The sequence below is a fragment of the Phoenix dactylifera genome, unplaced genomic scaffold (genome assembly GCF_009389715.1).
Source record: "Phoenix dactylifera cultivar Barhee BC4 unplaced genomic scaffold, palm_55x_up_171113_PBpolish2nd_filt_p 000345F, whole genome shotgun sequence".
In the NCBI taxonomy this organism is placed as follows: Eukaryota; Viridiplantae; Streptophyta; class Magnoliopsida; order Arecales; family Arecaceae; genus Phoenix; species Phoenix dactylifera.
This window is the reverse complement of record NW_024067804.1, coordinates 199,517-224,706: the sequence shown is the minus strand read 5'-3', so window position 1 is coordinate 224,706 and position 25,190 is coordinate 199,517. Positions and strand designations below refer to the sequence as shown.

Here is a 25,190-nt window from a genome sequence, read left to right as displayed (position 1 = left end):
GTCAGGGTTGCTTCCAAGTATATGGCAATGAAGAAGGGTAAGAAGACACCAAGCAAAAAATAAATACCAAGAGTTAAAACTGTAAACATTGGCATCGAGATAGTAAACATTTGTAAAGGAAAAACACAAAAAGTAATATTTGATCTTGGACCTCCAGCTTTCCAAATTAGAATAAATGCATAAAATGCAAAAATAAAGACGAACCTGCAAAGATAAATGGGAACCTGTAATGAATGATTCTAAATCTGGTAAAGTGAGCACTAAATTGCTCGAACAAGACTCAAGTCATGAACAAAGCAAACACAACCAAAAACCCGGATTTCTGGTAATATGATGATCTGCTCAGGACTGTTTCAAAGTAAATAACAATGAAGAAAGGTAAGGAGATAATTCAGTAAGGAATAAACAATTAATGTTATTCACTAAATGTTAGCATTAATGTAGCATTACGGTCTACCAAATATGCAATAAAAGTGATGCCCATATATATGGATTTTGCTCATCTTAAGAGAAGTTATATAGTTCTTTCAACTCTAAAATCAATAAAAGGGCATCTCAATCGAAAATTTACACCACTGGCAATGATCTATATAATTAAGATACCTAAAAACCAAAAATCACATATTTTGATGGTCTCTAACTTATGCATGAAGCGGACAAAAAATTAGACATTTTTCTTCATGTCTTTAACTGCTTGTGCACCCATTTGATGAATTAGAGACTATCAAAATATATGATTTTGATTTTTAAGTATTTTTAATGGCATAAATCATGATCAATTGTATGGGTTTTCTATTTGTATAACCACTATTGATTTTGGACTCGAGAAGTAAATACCCTCTCTTCTAGAGAGAAGCAAACTCTCTCTCACCCCTACCTCTACACCACTACTCCTATATTTTGTTTATCTCAATTATGTTATAATTTTAGGGAAAGAAATTTGCATAATAGCATTAGTGGTTAGGGATAGCTTGCCAAACCAAGAGGATCTGATGCTGTCCTTGGTGAAGTTGCTGTGTATATACCAGTCCCATGAAGAAAACCAAAAATTCGCATAAGGAATACAATAAAAATCATGAAATTTTCAGAAATGCAGTAATACCGTCTAGCAAAAATGCCTGGTAACATTTGCTTTATTTGCACATCTTTTTTAATAAAAAATATGGAACTAAATTATATACATATTGTACCGAAAAGAGAGATTAACATATGTAATTGAGCTCCTTTCTTAAAGGAATTCGGGCATGTCAGCATATCATTCAAGAATTTTTTTTATATAGTATCTTGTTCTTTTTGTCCAGAATTTTTTTTTGATACAATAGGAAACAAGGAGTGCACTCTATTGCTCATCTTTACAAAATACACCAGTTACCACAATCAGATATGGAGAGATATCGTGATTCTTCTGAGTTGTTCCATGTATCTTCCTTTGGTTTTAACCTTTTCTTTGTGTGTTCTCTTATTTTTGAACTTGTCAATAGCCAGATGTACTGGTTGAGAACACAGGATCTCAGAGCGCATGACATTTCAGCTGCCTTCCCTGATCTAGCAAGTAGGACAAGAATGAGAACCACTAGAACTCTGCTAAACATGTAACAGGCCAAAATCATTCTTATGATCCTCACATTTTTAAAAAATATTCATCCATCAAGAGGAAACTCTCTCTAACACATTGTCTGTAACATGATATTAAAAAAGAGTATATGAAAATACCTTGTCATCATTCAGTGAAATACTTTGCATGGTTGCAGTTAGTACGCTATTGCCTCACTTGTTTCTCTTCGTTTTTCCTCTTTTCTTTTTCTTTTGGCCAACCCGTGGACCACGTTTGAACACACCTAGAACTTCAATGCTGCATTCATATTATAGTTTATGATCTAATAGGTAAGTAGTAGGGCAAACTAACTGCATGATATAATGAATCAAACTTACAGAAAACATGTGGTGAACTAGTGATAAGTTCAGGATGAATCATAAGTAGATCTAAGTTATACAAAAACAAGAAACTATCAAGTTCAATTTTATGGTATATAACTAATTTCTTGCTCAGCCCATCCACCCAAGTTGATTGTTACTTGTCAGTTGGAGGACAGAATACATGATGTGATGACTAATCAACAATATTGTCAAGAAACTGATGGAGTCAAAAATCATTGAAGTAATTTATATAGAGCTGCACTATGGACCGATTCATGTATACTAAAGTTCTCCCAGTTTCTTTGAAAAAATCTAAAAATCTAAAATATCAAAATTAAAAACAAAGGAGTTAATTGGAAACTGCATGAAAAATGAAAAGGAATCACCTTAAACAATGAGATTTCGACAAATGACAACAAGAATAAGAAGATTTTGCCTCGCCTCCATGACCTGTAAATTCTTTATCTTTTTCTAAGAAAGATAGGGGAAGATACTATCTAGGTTAATCTGATTAAGATGATGAAATAAAAGCCACAATAGAAACCCCCAGTGAGGTATAGACTAACAAAAGCACAAAAATGGATGAGGGTAAAAAATGAAAACCAAAGACTGATACACACCATGAGATTCAAAAATTACAGACTGAGAAAAGCCTTAAAGACCAAAATTCGGAGATAAACCTCCTAGACATAGCCTGCTTCCACAAAATTATTTTATCTTACTTTTCAGAAGTTGAAAACTTTCGAAGGGACTGACATTTATGAGCTGAAGGCTAAGTGACAGATAAATATTCTAAAAGCCAAAAAAACAAAGAATTATATGAAAAGGAGCTGCCACTTGGCTTAATATGCAATAACATAATCAAGTTGGATCTCATGATCTATATATAGGATTGTATGACACGATCCATAATGCAGATCTTATGACCCTTTTGCAAGGATGCAAGTAGGAACATTAAGGGCATTCTGATCTGGATTGTAGAAGTTTATATCTTGAACTGTAAGATTCTGGCAATAATAGTAATCAATCATCACAACCTCAGCATCAGATTAGAAGGTTGTACAAAATTATTTTTTTTCCATTTTTTCTTCAGTTCATTTCAAAATACCAAATAAAAAAAAATGGTAGCAGAGAACTCTTCACCATGGAATATCAAAGACATAAAATTGCTGGTCAACTATTAAAGTCTAGCATCCGAGTGCAGAAGATAGACTTTGCAAGGGATGCAACCAACGTATTATAAGGATGAATAAAGGCTTAGATTTAGATATTGAAAGGGTTCAGCAGATCTTCCCGGCATCTCAAATTTAATCTAGCTCCATAGGTTCATGATCTATGCTAAATGGACTCTGTGCTAGTGCATGTTTTGAAGTTAACATCAGATCGTTCCTATATGTAAGCTTGCAAACCTCCCCAACCCCACCAATAAAATTTAAAAAAAAGGCACTTGAATCAATGATTCATAGCCATGTTTTCATGCGTCAGGTGCAAGTACCTAAGGCTAAACTGAAGGATCCGGGTAAGATAAATCTTAGAATAGTTTATCTAGTTGTGAAATTAAAGATAGTAAGGATTTATATGCATGCAAATATCAAATGCATCACGCGATCTAATGATTAAGATTTCGATAGGAGCAAATGCTGGGACAACAAAGAGGATTCTCCAAGCACACGAAAGAAAAACTTCCCCACACTGAACTGCAGTGCAAAATATACAGTTGCATCTAACTGTTGAGAAAGGATTCAGCAGAGTTGTATAACAAAGATAAATGGAGTTGTGCCAATCTAACTAAATAGACTTGTCATTAAACCAAGACAGAACTACTGGAAAACTGCAATCTTCCTACAGTAATTCAACATTGTTGTTCAGAAGTCGGACCTATTATTTCATAGGGTTTTATAAAATGCATAACCTAAATCATATATGATATACTCACCTAAATAGAAGAAATTAGACCCCTTGAGTAATTTAAACAACCACAAAAAATTTCCAAGTTATTCCATAAAATCATATCATGGTCAAAATATTCAATAATATCGATGTTGTTGATTCATTGTTATTATTGCAGTTATTGCAGTACCATCACTCTTTAGCTGGACAATGGTACTGTATACTTACCATTTTAACAATGGTCTAAGAAGAATCAAAGTTGGTTCTCACCTATCATGCCACTGCTTGACTACAACCTGATCTAACCCAACCAGTCAGAGCCAACCAACTGGACCCAATCTGACCAACCAAACTTGACCAACTAGTATTGACTTGACTAAATCAGATCCGACCAAGCCATCCTAATCAGACACAATTAGATCCAACTACCCAATTCTAACAAGACTTCAATTTCATGATTTTTGAAGAACACTAAAATAAGTTCTGATGGAAGAACTGTTAGTTCAGAAGTCTACATTAAATAACTCTACTTCAGACATCTCAGAAGGTTAAATGAAAACAAATAAACTCCAAATGAAACCCTTGAAAGTAATTCTAACAAACTTCAGTTATAATGTCAGACTAAAACATTCAAATCATAGACGGTATCAGAGTGTCTGATTAATATAATGTAAGTTAAACCACGGAATAAATAGTTAATGTTCCAAGTGCATGTGCACTTTAGGCTAGCTAGAGCCTAAAACTCAAAAGTATATTGGTGTGGTGTAGCTACAACAGGGTAAACAAAAGATACTTGAATATCTACAGATTCTACACCATATACTTTATAACAAATACATGTTATGAAAATGATTTTTTTTTTTAAAAAAAAATCAGGCTTTACAAAAGCATGCAGAAATTTGCTGGGTATAAATTATTTTCCTCTTAGCGACATGTAAGAATTGTAATTGTTATTCCTTGTGATTATTCCTTGTGAGTGTGTGGCCTCATAATGTAGGCTAATTGTCATATATGTGTTCAGACAGGGTAGAACATAGAAAGAGCTAGAAGATATCCAACAATTTCACAACATACTCTAAAAGGAGAATTAACAAATTCCCAGATGAATTACCGAACAAAAACATGATGTAATGTGGGAACAATTGTTTAAATGCTTTAAAGAACTAGCATGAGAGTGCTTGAAGTGTCCAAAGGTAAAAGACTCATGCAAGAAAGATATCCAATAATTTCACAACATACTCTAAAAGGAGAATTAACAAATTCCCAGATGAATTACTGAACAAAAACATGATGTAATGTGGGAACAGTTGTTTAAATGCTTTACAGAACTAGCATGAGAGTGCTTGAAGTGTCCAAAAGTAAAAGACTCATGCAAGGGACACTTAATAAATACAAAATGCAGTCTCTGACAAATGTGAAAAAGCTAGGAAATATATAAGTTTCAAAGCTAAAACAAAATACAAAGGTGGTTAAGGAGCTAACGATTTTAAATATTTAACAACAACCTTTACAAGCTGAGCTCAAAAGAGGGTACTAATGATTCTTTTCAGATTATAAATTGCAAAGTGCAAACAAATGGTTTTGGACTGTGACAAATGCATAATGAATCAGGATAGTATAAACAATGTTTATCGAGTTCAAGAATACTTCAGAAAGTTGGTACAATGTTCTTATTTTACGAAGTTTGTTGAATAAGGATGGTATAATGTTTGTTGAATAAAACAACTAGTGAGGATTTCGGAAAACAAATTTGGCTCCATCAAGGGGGTTAGTTGCTGAGCCAATTTTCTTAAGCAATTTAGGTGAGAAATTCAATATATTTTAAAAAAGGCAAGAGGCGGATCACAGAGAGATCTAATCTGAAGGAGTATCAAAGACTGAATTGATACAGTGCTTAAGGCATGTACATAAAAGCAACTTATGAAAATACTATGGAGTTCGAAGTGGCAAAGTTCTTCACTAAATGTCAGGTTTGTGCCCCCAACTTTATAAATCCTTTTTAATTTTTAATGCAAAGCATTGAGATTAAGATGAATCCTTTTGGTTGATGAGTCTATCAAAAGAAAGAATTATGAAGTTCTAGAGGATAACACTTCAAAAATAGCTGAACCAAAAGAAATGACACGACCTGCAAAATGCCAGAAAGGTCTTGGAACATATTAGCAATGAGGGACGAGAATCACCAAAGAAGTCACTTCCGTTACATGACATAAACACTACAGAAGAGGGCATGGGAGAGGATATCTCTAACAGGGTTAAAAGAAGTGATGTAGTTGCAATGCAGCCCCAGAGTGCACATGAAGGAAAATTTTACAAAAGAATAACAACATGGGCTCTTTTTTGATGCCTTCGTGTTATTAGAAATCAATACCTCTCAGTGCCGGGAAACAAGTTGAAAGCATGAGCCTTTTCCAAATGCCAAGCCTTACTAGATAGCAAAGCCCTGCAATCCTGTTGAATAAGTATCCTAGTCAAAAGAATCAGCAAAAAGGAATTTTGCTGAAAAATATAACAAATACATGATACTCTCCACAAAAACAGAGAGGAATATCAAACTGAAATATATACAACTAGTACAAGCAAGAAGATTCTCATAAGAAACATAGACAAAAATAAAAATACCCAAGCAATGATAATTATCCAGTTAGAATGCATTGACTAGCAATACCTCTTTAAAGCTCTCCCATCCGCAACTAATATAAATAAGAGTCTCAGCGAATGTTTGACTTTTCTCCCAAGCTGTTTTGCTGTCTACGCGAACAGAAGCTTCCCTTGAACGTAGAATCCATGGCCGCTTTTCATCTTTCACTTTCTGGATGGAACTGAGTGTAGAAGACAAAAGACATTTATGTAAGTTAATACATTAGCGGGGAGGGGTTGAAATTTGAGTTCCAAACACATTTCAATTGCTACATATTCTACAGTGGCACTGTGGAATACAGTTTACGTTGAAAGCAACTTGATAAAAACATCGAAGAAACCAGTATTTTAAAGAAATTAAAAAGCAATGTTGAGCCATTACCCTCTGGGTGCCTCGTTACTCTTATGATCAGACAATGCAACATTGCATAAAGCATCAATCAGGGATGGGTGCAGTCCTTTTCTGGGAGGATCTACAACAACAACTTCTGACCCCTCAAGCCAGTAAAGGGGTTCCTGTTAATCATGATGCACATGATGACACATTAGATTTCCAGAACTCTAGTCAAATATGTATGTTAAGGGTGATAATTTTATGCTTCTGAGTGAATGAGTGCATACAACTGAAGCATCTGTGTTGTGCCAACTGATACTGCAATCTATAGTTTTTGGTAGACGGCTTACTGACTTTTCAAAAGATACTTTAGACTCTTTGTTGATCTCAACACATTTCACAGACCTGTAAACAAGAAATTAGTACTTCATACTACTGAGATCAAATTAGCACTAATATGCTCCCATACAGAATGTAAATTGAATATTGGAACTTGCCTACATTTCCTAGTGGCACATACAGACAATCCAATGATTCCAGCCCCCGCATACAAATCAACAACAGATGATCCATAGGGAACATACTTCTGCAATTTCCTTATTAAGGAATTAAAAGCCTGCAAGAATAGTTATAGTAGTTTAGCGACATCAACCAGCATCAAGTACATCTTGCAACAAAACATCTAATACATTTAACATTAATCACTGTTTTGGAATAAACCAGGATAATTATTATAAGTTATAATAATAACCATAGTCACGAATATCAAGTATATCATCTAATCATTATCAACTTTATAAGTCCTATCTTCACCAATGATTCCTATTAAAAGCTGCATTAATTGTCACTAGAAACTTCTCATGACTTTCATCCATGTTATCTCGTCTTCCCCTCCACTTTCCAAATCCTTTGATGCAAATTTATAAGTAAATCATATCAGAACATTACTAGATTTTTGCTGCACATTTCTTGACCATATTAATCGATTCTCGCAACTCAAAGAGCATTACTAGCTCCTTATCTTATCCCTTCAATTTTTGCTACACATTCACCTTAAAATTCTGATATCTGCCATGATCGTCTTGTGTGCGGGACCTCTGCAACACTGTTGTACTAAAAACCAATATTGTCGAACTTCTAGCCATCCTGTAATACTTTTCTTTGACTCTCAAAGGATACAAGGATAACAAAACCATATAAGGATACTGAAATTTATACACTTGACACAAATATTTTGTTTTTATCTATATCTCTGTTTTCTTATATAAGTGATCCAAGATAATCACATAATCACGCTTTGGTATCTCTTGGCCATTAATGTCGATTAGGGCCTCATATAATTTTAATGTTCTTTGAATCTGCATATCATGTCCTATGTCTTGTTTCTATTGATTTTTGAGACGTATATTCTCAAAAGCTGCTTTATAAACCCTACTTCATAAATGATGCCTACTAAGAGCTACATCAATTGGCATGACAAGATTCTCACAATTTCCATCCATGTTATTTTTCATTTTCTCCTCCTTCCAAATCCTTTGATGCAAATGTAAAAGCCAATTATATCAGCGAACTTGGATCATTGTTAGGCATTCCTATACCTGTCCGGTAATTTTCCACTGCAACTACAAGGCGTACTATAGTGTACTAGCACCTTGTCCTCTCCTTTATAGTTTTACCACAAGTTCACCTCAAAATACCCAAGTTTGCCATGATCAACTTGTGTGCTGGTCCTTCTTTATTTCTAACATACTGAAAAATAATATTTTTGGACCTTTTATCATTTTTTAATAGTTTTCTCTTACTCTCGGAGGGATGCAATGATTACAAAATATCATCTAAGCGCACTGACACTTCATACACTTGGCACAATTAGATTTGTCTTCATCTATATCTCTGTTCTTCCCTATAATAGATCCAAGATGATGAGATAATCACGTGGTATCTCCTGATCATTATATTGAACGAAGCTCATTAGTTTTAATGTTCCTTGAAACTGCATATCATGTTCTACTTCTCAATTCTATTGTTTTTGAGACCTAAATTCTCCAAAGCTTTCATCCACAATTCTGGATTCACATTTAATTCAACCTTGACTCGTCAACGACCTGTAAATAAGACAAACCATGATACTTTCAAGAATTCAATACATTTATAATAAGTGGAAAGACATAAGCCTCCAGCAAATCGTGATGTACATCAATGAAAAACATGTACTAATCACGTTACAAGTACTTATAATGCTGGTCACAGATCCTTCAAACATGCCATAGAAAATTTCAACTTTAGCTCTTTCTTCCTTGATCCTAACATTTGTTAACACCTAATATTGCTGTACCAGATGTCTTTTTCTCAAAAGTTGATAAGGCAATGTGTTCCACTTTTTCTCAGTTGCCTAAGCAAGAGACAGTTTTTAGCTCTTTCTTCCTTGATCCTAACATTTGTTAACACCTAATATTGATGTACCAGATGTCTTTTTCTCAAAAGTTGATAAGGCAATGTGTTCCACTTTTTCTCAGTTGCCTAAGCAAGAGACAGTTTCCACTAACCTTCTTAGCATAAAATCTATTGGTTTTCTGTTATTTGTTGTCAGCGAATCTTTGTTTCATCACCCTAACCCATTATTTCATGGTGTAGTTCATAAAAATTTAATTTTTACAGAAGTTGGTAAAATATTGGATATTAGTTTCATTATTACAAATGGGCATCAAAATATTTCTCCAGTCTTTAGTTAAAACTGACACATGCGCACATATACATACTTGCCTACTTCTTTGTCATTTTTTATCTGCATGCATTGGTTCCAAAAAATACTTCTGACTAACAGCCAAAAGAAGTTTAGATGTACCAGTGTATTTGCCTGGCCAAAGCTTGATGGATCCAAGGAGATATCAACACCTCCAATATGTTCCCAGAAATCTCTTTCTCCCAGGAGATGTCTCCACCTGTTACCGAAGATTATCTGTTCATGAAATAGAAATTTTAATATCAGAAAATATGTATTTGATCATTTGCACTATATCAAATGAACTCTTAGGCAAAAGAGAGAGGGGGGGGGGGGAGGGGGTGAAGATAAAATGAGCCATAATATAATCAGATTGAGGGATAAAGAGCATGTCTGGATCCTCCTGTTGGGACCAAAATGTATACTTAGATCAAGAGATGATATGATAATATGGAGACAAGATCCAATTTTATCATGTTTAACAAATAAAACCATGTGAAAATTCAATTTTTATCTCCATTCAATGTCAAACAAGAAAGCAATGTCAAACAAAAAAAGGGAGAGTTGGGAGTTTGAAGGGCTACTAAAGAGAGATCTCGTATCTTTGAGATGTGCCAGAAATTGCTTCCTCTTTTAAAGAAAGTCTACATTAGTAGGGACTGGATTTGATGTCCTTAGAGTGAAGATTAACGCTCCAATAGCCTTAGTCTAGGCGTTAGTTTGTTTAAAGGAGAAAGAATATTATTGGAATGTCATATAAGGATCAACTACCGGATAAGGAAGAAAGTATAGTTCTTTCTCAAAAAATAAAGGCAAAGAAGTGTATAGACACTGCAAACATGATTGTGATGAAATATCTTTATGCTGTCTCATTATAGGGGCCTATTAAATTGGAATGTAATTATCCTCTAGCACATGTAATGCATGGGCCTGAAGTAGTGAAACTAAATTTTGTATTTATGGATGTTATAACTTTACTCTTCATCTGTTCAAAAATTCAAATCATTGCAACTAGAAACTTTCTCATCTTCAAAAGGCATAAGATAGAATCACAAACCACAATCTGATCCATATTTAATCCAGTCTAACGCATTACAATTTACAGATCCCAACATTGATAATGTAACAAGCCACATTTTTGCTGGCGATTCTTATAGCATGTACAGGGAAGCTGATGATTCAAGAGGACGGGAGCTTAATTTAGGGCCAACAATGTGGCGCATTGGCAAGCTTAATTATCAGAACTATTAAATTCTATGGAAATTATGTTTTCCGCTGCTGAAACTCCACGAAAAAAAGATTTCAAACTAAAAATTTCACAAGAATGATTTTATTAGTTAAACTGGTACCGGAATCGGGTCAATTTAAGGAATTGACACATTTGTATCCTCAAAAATATCAAGCAACGGTTCACCATTAATTTTTGAACATCATGAAAATTTTGAATGCCTGTTTGAGGCCAGGCTATATAACTGAAAATCCACTAATATACAATATACGCTTATGCTACAGCTGAACAAAAGAAGAGAAAGGAGGAAAGTTTGCAGCCTCTACTTTGAACAGTCAAATATTGCGCTAGATACGATAAGACAGTATGAGGGTGAGCCTTGGCATAAAGGTAAGGTTGCTCTATTGTGAGCTGGGTGCCATGGATTTGAAACATAGAAACAACTTCTCCACATGCTGGGCTAAGAGAGTGTTCATCTGAACCTCCCCAGACCCCACAATGGCAAAGCCTCGTACGCTAGCCCACCCTTTTTATAGGATGAGAAAGGATGATGTAGAAATCATAAAATCAAACAAGTTCAATTATGGCAAACATTCTAAATTAAGCAGAAAGCATTTCCAATAGGTCTAATCAATCCACATCATATAGCAAAGAGATCATCGCATATGTGTGTAGACAATGCAATAGTGCTCATACCCTGGACACTTCAAGATAGATGTAGATTATATTGCTCTTTGGTGTCTGAAAGTATGTCAAGTTGACAACATTGGAATCAAATGAGAAGCATTTGCCAACACATGACATCCAAGTTCATCTAACATTCAAGCTATGCCTTGCACAAATAGATAGAACAAAACGTGCATTCTTTGGTACAAAACCTATCCATTGTGATTTGTGAATGATATTATAACTTTTCATAATAAGCAACTTTAGTAGCAAAATACAATTCCAAATTAGAGAACCACTGCCATATTATAACTTTTCATATCAACCACTTCAGTAATAATTATTGTACCACCACTTAATGTGATGTCGCAAAACCATAAAAGCAACAAGCAACAGAGACCAGATAGCTTACATTGCTAGTTGATGTCTGAAAATTAGCCCATATAGAGTGGATTAAATGCGTGTTACTGTTTGGTCCACCAATTCTCCACAAGAACTGCAAAGTGACAAGACAGACATGACAACTAAGTAATACAAATATCTTGAGACGATGTTTCTAAGCAAAATATTTGATAGAAATTACGAAGTGATGTGGGCTTGCGATATATGTAAAAAGACATGAATTGACCAGTTCCCCTTGTGCTTCAATGTTGACATGGGAAACTTACATTCGACAAAGCATGCAACTTATTAGAATTCTCTGAGTGCTCATTTCTTGAATTCCAAACCAATGAAAACTGTACTTTCCCTGGAAACAAAATGAGAACTTTTCTAGCATACGAGGCAACCGCTTTATCATATACAAATAAGAGGTATGATTGGTACTGAAAAGGAACAGAAAAATATATTTAGATGCACTAACCTTTCTGGTATCGTTCAGCAACTGGTAGGGATGTGTTATATGTTGTCACAGCCATCTGAAGTACAAGAATTAATACTGAATCAGTATGAGGCACATCATACACCATACACACTTTCTCATCGCTGGCGGAACTAACAGCAACATACAATCATTTTTTTGTCAGGGGCTGAATTCCATCGAATAGTATCAAACTATCAATTATCTCTTTCCAACTTTCTGGAGAATTTGATATGCAAAGGGATTCCATGCAGTGGATTAAATAACAAATAATTTGCTGAAGTAGTTGTCATTAAACAATATACATTGATCATAATATTCTCGAGGCGTATATGTGTAAGATCCGATGTAATAATCTACAATGAACTTACCATAGACATCAAATGGACATAATAAGCACATATTCATATCACAATGTGCATGGATAATATAGAATACTGAAGGTAGTGTATATAGATTATATACAGCAAATCCCCTCTACCCTCCATAGAAGAAAAGGTTCTTCTGAAAAAAGGATGACTCTTTGTCCAAATATCATCTACCTGATGAGATGACAGGATAGATGGAGAAAGTATTGCTGCTGAATTTGGACTTTCCGTTTCAAACAATACTCAAAGAACCCATGAAATAACAATCTCAATTTAATTTTTAAAATAAAGCATCTACCATCAACTATAAAAGGTGGAGATTTGCTCAAGAAGATGATAGATCCAAATGATTGCAGCTATGTTAGCAGCAAGATTCGCCGTACCGGTATCGAATCCCGTACCGGTGCCACACTATCATAGTGTCGGTATGATATGGTACACGGTACGTCACTGGTACCAATACCGGTACCGGACCGGTATGTTATGATATGCTCGGTACCATTGGGTAAGGTACAACATACCATGGGCAGAAGTCATGGATAAAAATTTTACCATGGCATTGTATCTTGCAAGTATCCCTTTATGCCACTGCACCAACAGAAAAGAATACCATTCATGAAAACAGAATGACCAATTGTTGATTGAGAAATGTCTGGTCTAGCCCAACAAGCATAAGAGACGTGATGCCAGATAAACCTCAAAGGAGTAACCTAGATGCTCTCCTAGTTGATGCAAATGCAAGATTCATCAATAAAGAAAATAGTTTTAGTGAATAATTATGGAAATGATCACCAATAAGAAAGAAAAAAAACATATCTAACACATAGGCAAATAAAGAGACTGAAATGCATTACCATCTAAGGGCTAACGATCTAATATCATGCTCCTAAATATGAGATCGAAGAACAGACTTCTAATCATCCAGCAGTGAAATTACAAGTCCATGAATTCAAAGCCAATAGAAATACAAAAAAGAAGAAAGCTTATGTGATGGAGGTTATTCAAAAGAAGATTCTATCAAAGAAATCGTGCAAGAGAACACAAATCTTCCATAAGAACAGTGAAAATGATGCAAGAAGCAGCATTTATAAGACCAAAATGGCAAAGACAAGGCTAAGTTGGTTAGAACTGCAAGGTTGTCAACGAAAGGTCAGGAATTGATCTAGGATTGGGCTTGATGGAAGATGAGGCTGGTTAGTTAGGAATCAAGGAATATGGCATGTGGCTTAGGAAAAGGCCATTAAGGATCAAATCAGCAGAATACAGGTTATTTTTGCAAATTAAACAGTTGTAGGGATAAGAGACAATAGTGAGAAAAATTAGAATCAAACAAAGGAGGTTTGGGAAGATTTACACGACCAGTTGGGCCTTATTCTACGCCTGGTTGGATCTAATCTCTGAATAGATTGGCCAGCTCAATAGTTGGTTAAGGAAGCAAGCCAGAAGTAGAAAAGGGGTGGCTAGCTGCTCCCTTGTTAGGGGTTGGCCAGCCAAGGATTCGGAGAAGTGGGCGAGGAGAAAAGGAAAAGAGAAAAGCAAGAATAGAAGTAAGTTTTTAAATATTGCTAACAAGTTGCGTATAATTTTTTCATTGGAATAGTTATCGATATGATACCCGTACAAATAGTACGTACCGTAACTAACAGCTTAAAAAAAAAAATGAACCATCAGTACTAACAAGTATGGTTGGTACAATATACTGCCAGTACACATGGGTTCATGCCCCAATATGCATTAGTATAGACCGGTATGGCCAGTACATACCAATCTGCAGGTTCTGGCATCCTGACACCCATTCAAGTGCCAATTTTGCATCAAAATTGTACGATATCAGTTGTATCATCCCATTCCAGCAGACTTTGAAACCATGGATAGAAGGAAGAAAAAAAGAGGGATAAAGAATACTTGATTACCCAGACTTCTGAAGAGGCTTCGTGCTAATTCCATCTCAGACAAAGGTGATAAACAAAGAGAAAGTGGTTGCTCTTTATTCATAATTGTAGCATGAAAAGAAAAGGGGCCAGTGGAAGGAATGGGAGGGTGAGGGCATTAAATAACCAAGTAATTGGCCCTCCTCTAGTAATTACTCCAAAATCAATCCAAATTAAATTCTTTTCCCCAGCCATTCTACAACATAGAGAAGGGCTGCAACCAGAAAATACTAGCAAAATTAACTAAAGACATAGTGCACTATCAAACCTTGCATCAGCAATCTGATAATCCTGAACTACTTGTGCTCTTTGACAATATATTTGGTACATCCTAAAGTTCATTGCTTGGGAGTTCATGCTTGGGGGTAGCAAGTCACTTGGTTGCAACAAGACCATTATAGTAATTAAGGATAGGCTCTCGAAGGGGACGTACCGATGTAGCATGTACTATTTCCCACTCCCATACTCACCAATTGGCAAAGGGCAGAAAACATGTATGGGACTGCATAAACCGGTGCCTATGCAACACATCACGTGGCAAGACCTAAGCATAGATTCCATTTTAAATTTGCCTAGTACGATAAGGAACCATGACTCTATTCTTGTTTTAACAGACAGGATCTTTAAAAGAGCACATCTTGTCCCCTCCAATAAGATGACTGCCACATATCAGGTATTGTCAGGTTGCACAACCTTTGGAAGACCGTTGTCACAGCTGGCTTTCCTCTGTTTATTCATAAATTGGTAGGAAGAATGAAGTGATTAATAGGATTTCAGGACTTCTTAGATTCCTTATAGGTAATCACATCTGGTTGGAATCAAATTTTATCAATGGTCAAATCAGCATACAAAAGTAGACTTCTCTATTGGTCATTACCCACCTAAGGTTGTCCGGTGATAGCCCTAGGAAGCTCACAGAGCTTATCCCCTTAAGACCCAACTCACAAGCTAATGAGCTCGCAATATCATTTTGTAGGCATCTCCATGACATGCATGCTGAGATTTCACAAAGAATTATCTTGAACAATATAAACTACAAGTCTATTTTAGATTTCCATCATAGGTTTCGGGGATTCCAAGAAGGTTGCATATTGATGCCAAGCCTCCAAACAGGGAGGCTTCAAAAGAGTGTTTCAAAATAAGTCAATGCGAAGATTGAAGGCCCGTGCATGGTCATCCATGAAATTAATGCCAATGCCTATGCCATAGAATTACCACCTGGCACGGGAATTGACATTAATGTGAACCTTACACTATTCAAAAATTTGGCAGTTATCTTAGGTTCATCAACAAGGTCATGCATGGAATGGCGAAACTGCTACTAGAAGCTTGTGCCAAAACCACTAGTTGGAGATAAAGATGAAGACAAAATGATGGACAGAGAGACGGGAAGAAAGAGAGGGAGAGAGAGCTAAAGAGCGATAATACAAAGAAAAAGGGGACAATAATTAATTCCTTTTTTAAAAAATAAAATCTCGTTCTCTAGTTTACTCTCATAACAGCAGAATGACAAGAGGAAACTTATATATCACTCTTTATTACAAACTGAACTCAAATCTCTCTCAAACCTTCTGGTCTCAAAGTCTCACTTCACTAACCCAAAGGCTCTCTCACCAACTAAACCATAATAAATTAACTCTCCAAGTCAAACTCAAAGACTTAAAGGAAATTATAGTAAAAGTTGGAAAAATGTTTGCACCCTGCTGATATATTGCTCCACCAGCCATATGCTCCATGCTTCCTGTCCTCCAAAAGTGATCCAAAAAATAAGATTATATTATTTTATTATGTTTATGAGAAATTTCAGGCAAACTCTTCCCAAACACTTCTTCATTTTTTTGCCCTTCCTCAGTTCTGCTGCTAAATGTGCTTCTGTTTCCAATCTTATTTCAGATTATAATGATCCAAGCACTCCACTAAAAATCAACATTGATTATGTTAAAGGTATACATAGCTGCAGAGTTACATGACAAAAACCATTCGCCAAAACATCATTCAGGCTCATGTGACTATGAAACTAGAGTTGCATCACAAGCTGACATAATCTGGAGAATCCAAAACATCAATGGCCATTTCATACAGAATGATATGCAAAAAAAATGTAGTATGTACAATTGTACATAAAAGCATATTAAACATACAAGCATATACATGTTATAGTGTGTCTTGAATTTACAAGATATATAGGTATTGGGCATCTCCTTGAGCCCTTGGCCTGGGGCTAAGGCCCACTACACCATGCTCAACATCTCGTCATTGGCCCATCCAAGGGTTCTAGGGCAGAGTCCCCGACTTGAATTTTTTTTGGCATCCACATGCATATTTTTGCCCATTCCATGGCTTTGGGACTATACTTTTGCTATTGGGGCTTCTGAGTGTTGATAAGATTGAAGAATTTGTATTGTGGTTTCTCCTCATCTTTGTACTCTTCCACCATTAGTAAGCTTTATCCAATTTTCTCCACCCCATGGGCATAGGTTGTAGACCAACCCACACAAACCTTTGTCTCTTGTGTGCTCTCTATTTGCTTTACAAATCCTAAATCTAAATTGATGACATAACAATATAAGTGAAATGGGCTACAAAGAAGATACTGGGTAGAATTTCCTCAAGCAAAACAAATTGTCATCTAAAAAGGAAAGTTTCACATTTGATAAAGCATCAATAATCACACATGCCTTGGAAAGGATAAGATGAATATAAAGAGCATAAATTCTTCCTTGGTTTTTGCTCCCAAGACCAATCTAAACTCACTTCTACTTGAAATGATCTTAGCGAGGTCTGCCGTACCGACCGTACCGACGTACCAGTGGGCATCGGTACCAGTTCGGCACAGGTTGGAACCGGTGCCGAACTGGCAAGAAAAATCCACAGAGCGGACGCGCGGCCAAGGAAAAACAAGCCAACTCGCAGACGCGCGCGCAGAGGTCTACGTTAAATGTTACAGAGTGGCATTAAATGCCATTCAGTGGCAGTAAATGGCCCATGCAGGACATCCCGCATGGGCGTAGTTCCCAGCGTAGAAAACTGCGTGCAAGCACAGGGTACCATGCGCGGACTCTTTTTTTTCTTTTTCTTTTCCTTCTCTTCTTCCTTCTTTCCGAACCTTCTCTCCTCGCCTTTCTTCTCCGCTCTCCTCTCTTCTCCTCTCTTTCCCCTTTCTCCCGCGAGCAAGTAAGGAACTGGCCAGGAGGGGGGTGATCCTCATCGCCGTCGTCAGGGTGCTCGGGAGGGGGTCGGCCTGAGGCTAGGTGCAAACTGCAAATCGTTACTCTTCTTCTCTTCTTTTTCTTCTCCTTTCTCTTCTTCTTCCTCTTCTTTCTTCCTCTTTCTTCCTCTTCTTTTCTCTTCTTCCTCCCTACCGGTACGAACTGTTTTCAAAGATTGTACCGTACCGATCACGAATGGTACCGATATGGTACCGGCCGGTTCAACAGACCTTGATCTTGTGCTTAAAATATACATGATATAAAATAGGTCAAAATAGCCTGCATCGGCTAACTTAATGTTTTCTTCCTGATTACTCATCTGCGCCATTATAAATGCACAGATGTAGATGTCTTCCAATACTGATAAGGATTGCAATTTGCAATATGCAGTGAGAATTGACATCAGATTTAACATCTTATGGTAATATATGCGCATGACTTTGATGCTTTTGGAGGAGGACATGGAAGAAGTGTCAGTGACAAAGAACTCTGTGAATTGTAGATAAAATATAATATCAAGATGAAATTCTAGATGTTGAAGCAAGAAGGCAGTCTTACCAAAAAAAAAGCAAGAACGCAGAGCACATTTGGATTATAATTCAAAAATGTAGAGATGAAAGATGGAGAACACCATGACTACCAGATCCCAATCAATTATCATTTGAAACAAGAGAAGATAACAAAGTGATATCCAAGAAATAAATGTTGCACATTGGAAATGGCAGATTAAAATTTAATTGTCAGAATAACAGGGAAACAGGTCGGGACAATGAGAAGCTTTTTTCTGCTTCTTGTTCTAAATTTCTCTTACTGGAACAAGTAATGCAGATTAGAATTATGATGATGTAGGAGAGATGGACTGGAGCCGACAGTGGAGAACAAAGTCCCACCACTCTCTCCTCTCGCTAGGACACAATATGAGTTTAGGTAGTCTATATGTAAATACATAATCACTGGAGAGAAACCAGCCAATCATTCTTAAAATGTAGGCAAGCTAAAAAGTGTTACAGCAATCAAAGAGTAAGGTCGTATGGTAATCCTCATCTAGATGTATAGAATGTCATATGCACAACTAACCTGTACATACCGCAGATCACCTGTACCCGCATCTTCATCATATGGCTGAATATTCAGCTTAGAAATACCTAAAAAATTGAGGACAATGTGATAGAAAGACATAGAAATACATTAAAAAAACAAAATGCAAAAGCCTATCCTTCATTTATAGAAAGGAACTGTGTTAAGAGCATGCCTTGTTTTAGGAGTTCAACTGCAGCATTAATGCGAGGATGATGTGCTGCACACATAATTAAACGAAGAAAAAACCAGGGACATTAAAAGACAATCTGAAAACTAATTTAGCTACATTTGGAGGAAATAGTCATACAATCCAAGCACCAATAATCTTATTAAACGGATGATATAGTTTAGCATGGACTAAAGGTGCATGCTATACCAGGTGTCCAGGACCAGCAATGTACCATGCCAACACATACAGACTGCCACAAGATTCACTGCACGGTAGCACAGTTAATTCCCACTAAGATCGATTTTACAGATGGGTTTTCTGTTAAATTCCAACCAAAAAGCATAAGCTAGTAGGTAGATTCACCCATGAGTGTATAAGACCAACTAGAGTCCCTATGGTATCCGATATGGGACTGTTCTTCAACACCTTAAACTGCATTTTGTTTGAAGAAAGAGAGGAGAAAAATGATTTTTGTGGCCCCATTTTCACAGAATATTAGAGACTGAGGATTAGAAGGAATGATATAGTATTCTCCACCAAGAAAGGACAGGGAGGTTGTGGGCATGGATATCTACAAGCTGATTGAGTAATACCCCTTTACGAGAAATACAATCCAGTTACAGAGTGGAAGTTACATGTGTGATGCACATGATATTTTTATCTTTAACTGAAAAATGAAATTTATGTAAATAAAGTAATAAATGCAAGAAAGACTCAAACAGCTAATCTCATGGTTAGAACATGGAGCTGGGAGAGGCTAGGGGAGGAAATGCATGCAATGGGAAAAAAAATAGTGTGTGAAAATGCACGCAACAGGAAAAAAAAGCGTGGGAAACACGGACAGTTAAGACATGCCTCACACATTGCAGGAGTTTGCGTTGTATAGAAGAATAGAAGAAAAACTATTTCTACATAGTTATGTAGCTATTATGGGAGGAAATAATTTCACAAAAAACAACTACCAATATCATCTTGGATAAACAGTATGATTTAGATCATTGCACATAAGAACTGTTATATTATTAGCAGTTATCACTTACTAAACAATTTGCAAGTCTTCGCAAGCTCTATGTTTCACGAAAAAAAATGGTCAGGATGAATTTGTTTCAGTATTAGGATGCACTTTGGGTAGAAGTAAATATCAATAGCTAATAATATTAGCATGCTGTACTAAAACTAGCAGAAATAATCATGGTTATTTGGCCCTGGAGTTATAGCCTGTATATGATTTCCAGATTAGAAGGACAGCATTCTTTTCTAGCTAAATATAAAATTCATATATTTCAGTCAAATAGTATATATATTATGCTAGCTAACCTCTGCATAGTGGAATATCCACAATATTGTGTGTTCCCTCTTGATATAGACCAATCAGCGGACTTTCTGGTGTTCCACGAACAGCTAGTTTTGCCCGACATCTCCATTCCCACTAAAATACAACAGTTAGAAATTGAAATATAAAACAAAAAAAATAAGCTAAAAACTAGCATTAAGACAATATGGAATTGTTAAGGATTGTATGGAAATCATGGGCAAGTGTATTTCAAAAATAAAATAGGCAAGCTTAATTCATAAAAGCAAACTCTCCTTGCACCACAAGCTAGAACGTTACCGCACAATAGCTACCCAGATTCCTCAAGCCAAAATAGATGAATGCAGTAATCTTCTCCACCTTTTGTCCAAAGCAAAACAAATAGACTCACAAATCTCTATTTCTTACCACATCTAAGACCATGCCAAACAAAACGAACACACTCTTAATTGTCATACGTGAAAGCAAAATAGTTCCAAATGATCAATTTAAGGTTCGCAATACCTATGCTTATCACCCCATACCAGGCGTACCATACAAAATTGGCACCAAATTGGTACTTGGTATGGGGGCGTATAGAGTGGGTATGCCGAATCAACTCCTATATTGGGCGTACCAACATGGTATCGGTATAGGGTCTGATATTAAGATTGCAAAGCTTGGATTAGTTCCTTTTTTTCCAAATTGAAATTGAGGGTAAATTAAATCATTTTAAAATTATCATCAAGAGAATCAAACAAAAAGTCATATTGCAATTATCCTTTTTATCATGTCATGTAAACTTTTTTTATGTATTTGTATCTTGCCTACTGAAATCATCCAAAGTTCAAAATTCTTTCAAATTGACCAAAAAAAGGTTGGATTTTGTAATATATCAGTAGATTTCAAAGCAGCATTTGCCATTCACAGACCACTTGCACTCATCCTATAAAACTGCAATCTTACAAAATTCCCATCTCAAAACTTGTTAGTTCCCTTCCCTTGCAATCACCATAAGCTCTTCGGAAGAGAGAGAAGAAGGTTAACTTCTGAATCTCATCAACAAAAATTTCTTCCAAGTGCAAGAATCCACATCCCAACATCATCCCATACATCCATACAAGCATGGAAAAGGGGAGTAGTACCAAACAGTTCTAGCAAATCAGACAATTTTCAGTGCCTTACCCAAGTTTCTCTCCTACGATCCCCTTAACCTTCAATGACAGCATCTTAGCACATACTGTAGAGAAGCCACTATATCACAACCATCTCTCTCTTCATTATCATAAGTATGGTAGGTTTTTCCAACAACATCCATTTTGCATCTCAAATGCAAAACTTCCATTATCTCCTTGCTATAGCTTAAAGAACTAAAGAAAGAAAGAAAAGAAGATAGAAAATGGTGATTATTCACAAATATAGAGAAATCAAACATTATTATTGTGTTTCACCTCACAATTTCATCCAAATCTCAACCTTATAATCCACTAATAAACATTACACCAAAGACTTTTTTCAATCAATTTGAGGGGACAAAATACAAAGGACATGTTCCCCTTTTGAGGTTGCATGAATAACAACATATGATTTTAGACATCAATAACTCAAATATCTTTCTAGATCTCTCCACCAAAACTTCTGTTAATTGTATAAAGATAGTTAAGTGCTTGGTTAATAGGATCATCCTTAGAAGTCAATATGATAAGAGTACACTGTTATTCTTAAAGGTGATAGCCTCCTACAACAAATTACAAAAAATGTGGCAAAACCATTAATAAAAAGGTATGGTCCAATCCTCCAAGCTGCAAGCCCACTCTCTACCACATCATGTATAAGATGGTTCACACCTCTTTATATCCCTTCTCTACTCTAGTTATTAGAAAATAAAATCTCAATTTTCTCAGTTATCTCTTTCATTTGTACATGCATGCATTTATCAACCTCAATTTCTTATAAACAGCAGTCCATAAAGTTCAGATGGGTCACAGTTATAAACTATGGGTTCTTGCTGTCCTCCTTTGGATATATTGCCCTTAAATTTCCTCAATGAAAAATACACCTTTGGAATCCAACCCTTATATACAAGCATATAATTGGCTTCTTGATCCCCTTTCACTGCAAATTAACATTGTGTTTATGTTGCCCTCCTTTCATCATATTGCTCTTAAGTCTTAAATTCTTTATGTCAGTTGCTCTCTATGAGCCTGGTCCTTATAATCCAAGTTAAGCTTGCCTTTGTCAATCATATGCTTAATTTAGATATATGCCTATTCTCTCACATCGATCCTTTATCACCATCGTAATACAACAATTACTCTCCTGCAAATCTCCAGGGGATCCTTTTTCTCCAGAATTGATCTTTAACAAACTTTAATTTAATCCCCAGGAAGCTCACAAACTTCCTCTCCTCCTTAATGAACTGCAGTGTCATCTAAGTCCTTTGTCCTCAAAATTCTTCCAAACTCCTCTAACCATATTTTGCAATTTAGGTTCTCAAAGACATCGTATAATCGAAAAGCAATTACCCACCTTCTGCTACGCCCAGCACCACCAAGTTTGCACGTGTTTTCATGGATAACAAATTATTGAGAGTTGCCAAGTTTTTGACAACCCTTTTCAGCGCATCGGGCAAACCTTTCTCATAGTCTTGCCTCGCTAATATTTATCCCGTGCAATTCTACACGCCAATCTCAACAATTCCAAAACCAGGCTCCCCATAACTGAGCTCTCCAGCCTCAGTCTAATCGACCATTCATACCCAAAATTCACCCAAGACATTCCATCAAGAATAGAAATGACATTCAAACCAGCAAGAAATTATAAAATTCGGTAAAAATACTAAGTAAGAATAATATTCTTTTGAAAAAAAAAGTTACACCCACCAGCCTACCGCTGTCAAAGGTGAAATCTTGGATGCCGTGGTCCCTGAAGAACTTGCTCACCTCTTGGAGCACCGGCGGCTGGTCCAAATTCCACTCGTAGGAGCAACCCGAGCACCTGAAAATTCCCAAAAAATGTAAAAAGAAAAAGAAAAAAGATAGAGAAAGAGAGAGGATTGGAGGTCTGTGTGGGTGAAGTGAGCGTACGATTGGAAATGCGGGCATTGGAGGGCAGTGGGAGCGGAGTAGGAGGAGGGTGATTCGAGGAGGAGGTCAGGGTTTCGACTGGGGAGGTGAGAAGTAGCGACGGCCAGCACAGGGTTTCGGGCAGAAAGGCGTGCGGTGACCAGAGCAGGCGAGAAGAGTGAGAGAGCCATCTCTCACTCTGAGGCGTCGCTCAGCGCTCGCCGCTGGGAACCCGTTGCTGGTGAAAAGACCGCGTGGGTTATCTAAATCACGTGCGACACACCTGATCCCAAGGTTGGCGCTCACAACCATCGCTACCAAGGGCTGGAAATGAGCCGCGCTGAGCCTTGCCCTCAGTCCAAAAATTTTTTTAGGCTTCAGACGAGACTTACCCAAAAATTTTACAAAATATCAGGCCCGAGCCCAATTGGGCCAGCCCGATAGGACAGGATGTTATGCACACTCCATCCTAGCCCGAGTTCTAATAGCAATAATGACATCTAGATATATGGATACAAATTTGCATTTCAAATGACATCTAAATAGAAGATACAAATCACAAGTTATCTAGATGAAACTAGCCACACTATAAGAGGCTACTTAAATCATGGTAAAGTTTACCAATCTATAAAAGGCTATTTAAACAATAACAATAATGTCATTCCAATAATCAAAATCAATGAAGACCTAATAAAGCCATCAGAACTACCATAAACATTAAATGACATCTAATAAAGCCCGAGTTCTAATAGCAATAATGACATCTAGATATATGGATACAAATTTGCATTTCAAATGACATCTAAATAGAAGATACAAATCACAAGTTATCTAGATGAAACTAGCCACACTATAAGAGGCTACTTAAATCATGGTAAAGTTTACCAATCTATAAAAGGCTATTTAAACAATAACAATAATGTCATTCCAATAATCAAAATCAATGAAGACCTAATAAAGCCATCAGAACTACCATAAACATTAAACCTTGTGGGCCTGTGTCCACTGTAAGATAAATTGCAAATAACTAATATTGCTTTGGGTATAGCTACAAACATTAAAGAACATACATGTCAACAAACATGACATTAAAGAAGGAAACTGTCTCCTTCATTTGTCATACTAGTGAATGGCTCACCAATCCCGTTTTTTGAGTCGGCAGTTGGCTTGAGGCAGGGGTGTCTGCTATTGCCACTACTATTTATTACAGTATGCTATCGAGTTCCAAGTTTAGAGGCTCATAGACCGAGGGCGGAGTCTATCCAGATCTCTCACTTACTATTCACGGACGACTACCTACTGCTTGCTCGTGTGATGAGACACTCTGCCCTAGTCCTACGGAGAATCCTAGGAGAGTATTGTGAATATATCAAAGTCAGCAGTCTGCTTTAGCTCAAAGATTAAGGAGCGGCTGAAGGGAGCTATCATGGAGATCCTGGGGATAAGCGAGCAGGGCAGCACTTTGAGATATCTTGGGGTGTCGATCACGAGGCGGCATCTGCATCGTGATGACTATTTAGTTATCGAGTAGAGTATCAGGCACAGGTTAGAGAGATGGCAGGTGAGTGCCTTATCGATGATGGAGAGAGTTATCCTGGTCAGGTCAATCCTCAGTTCGATCACAGTATACTTGTTGTCCAATACCATCTTGCTGGTGGCACCCTTGAGGTCCATGGAGCAGATATTTAGGAATTTTATCTAGGGGTGAGAGAGAGGAGGGTGTGGCACTCACTTGCTTGCCTGGAATGTGATTTGTCAGCCGACCAACTATGCGAGATTGGGCGTCCACTCCCTGATCACTAGGCGAGAGATCATGGCAGC

The 25,190-nt window shown here is 36.7% G+C and overlaps 1 protein-coding gene across 3 annotated transcripts; it reads right to left on the bottom strand.

Moving 5' to 3' along the window:
* Positions 1 to 1,062: 1,062 nt before the first annotated feature.
* Positions 1,063 to 23,611, bottom strand: LOC103716151 (uncharacterized RNA methyltransferase pc1998). Of its 3 annotated transcripts, none has more exons than XM_039118408.1 (16): positions 23,391 to 23,611; positions 23,187 to 23,301; positions 20,331 to 20,442; positions 19,017 to 19,061; positions 18,842 to 18,909; positions 12,260 to 12,314; positions 12,066 to 12,145; positions 11,810 to 11,893; positions 9,627 to 9,740; positions 7,279 to 7,397; positions 7,069 to 7,186; positions 6,830 to 6,963; positions 6,476 to 6,629; positions 6,179 to 6,258; positions 1,714 to 1,852; positions 1,063 to 1,581 (listed from the first exon to the last, which is right to left on the bottom strand). In XM_039118408.1, exons 1-15 carry the CDS (start codon positions 23,558 to 23,560, stop codon positions 1,768 to 1,770), a joined length of 1,533 nt encoding a protein of 510 aa, XP_038974336.1. In that variant the 5' UTR covers positions 23,561 to 23,611; the 3' UTR covers positions 1,063 to 1,581; positions 1,714 to 1,767. The 3 variants fall into 3 exon arrangements, with proteins under 3 accessions (XP_038974336.1, XP_038974335.1, XP_038974334.1); XM_039118407.1 differs by having other exon boundaries at positions 1,063 to 1,545; XM_039118406.1 differs by having other exon boundaries at positions 1,107 to 1,540.
* Positions 23,612 to 25,190: the final 1,579 nt, after the last annotated feature.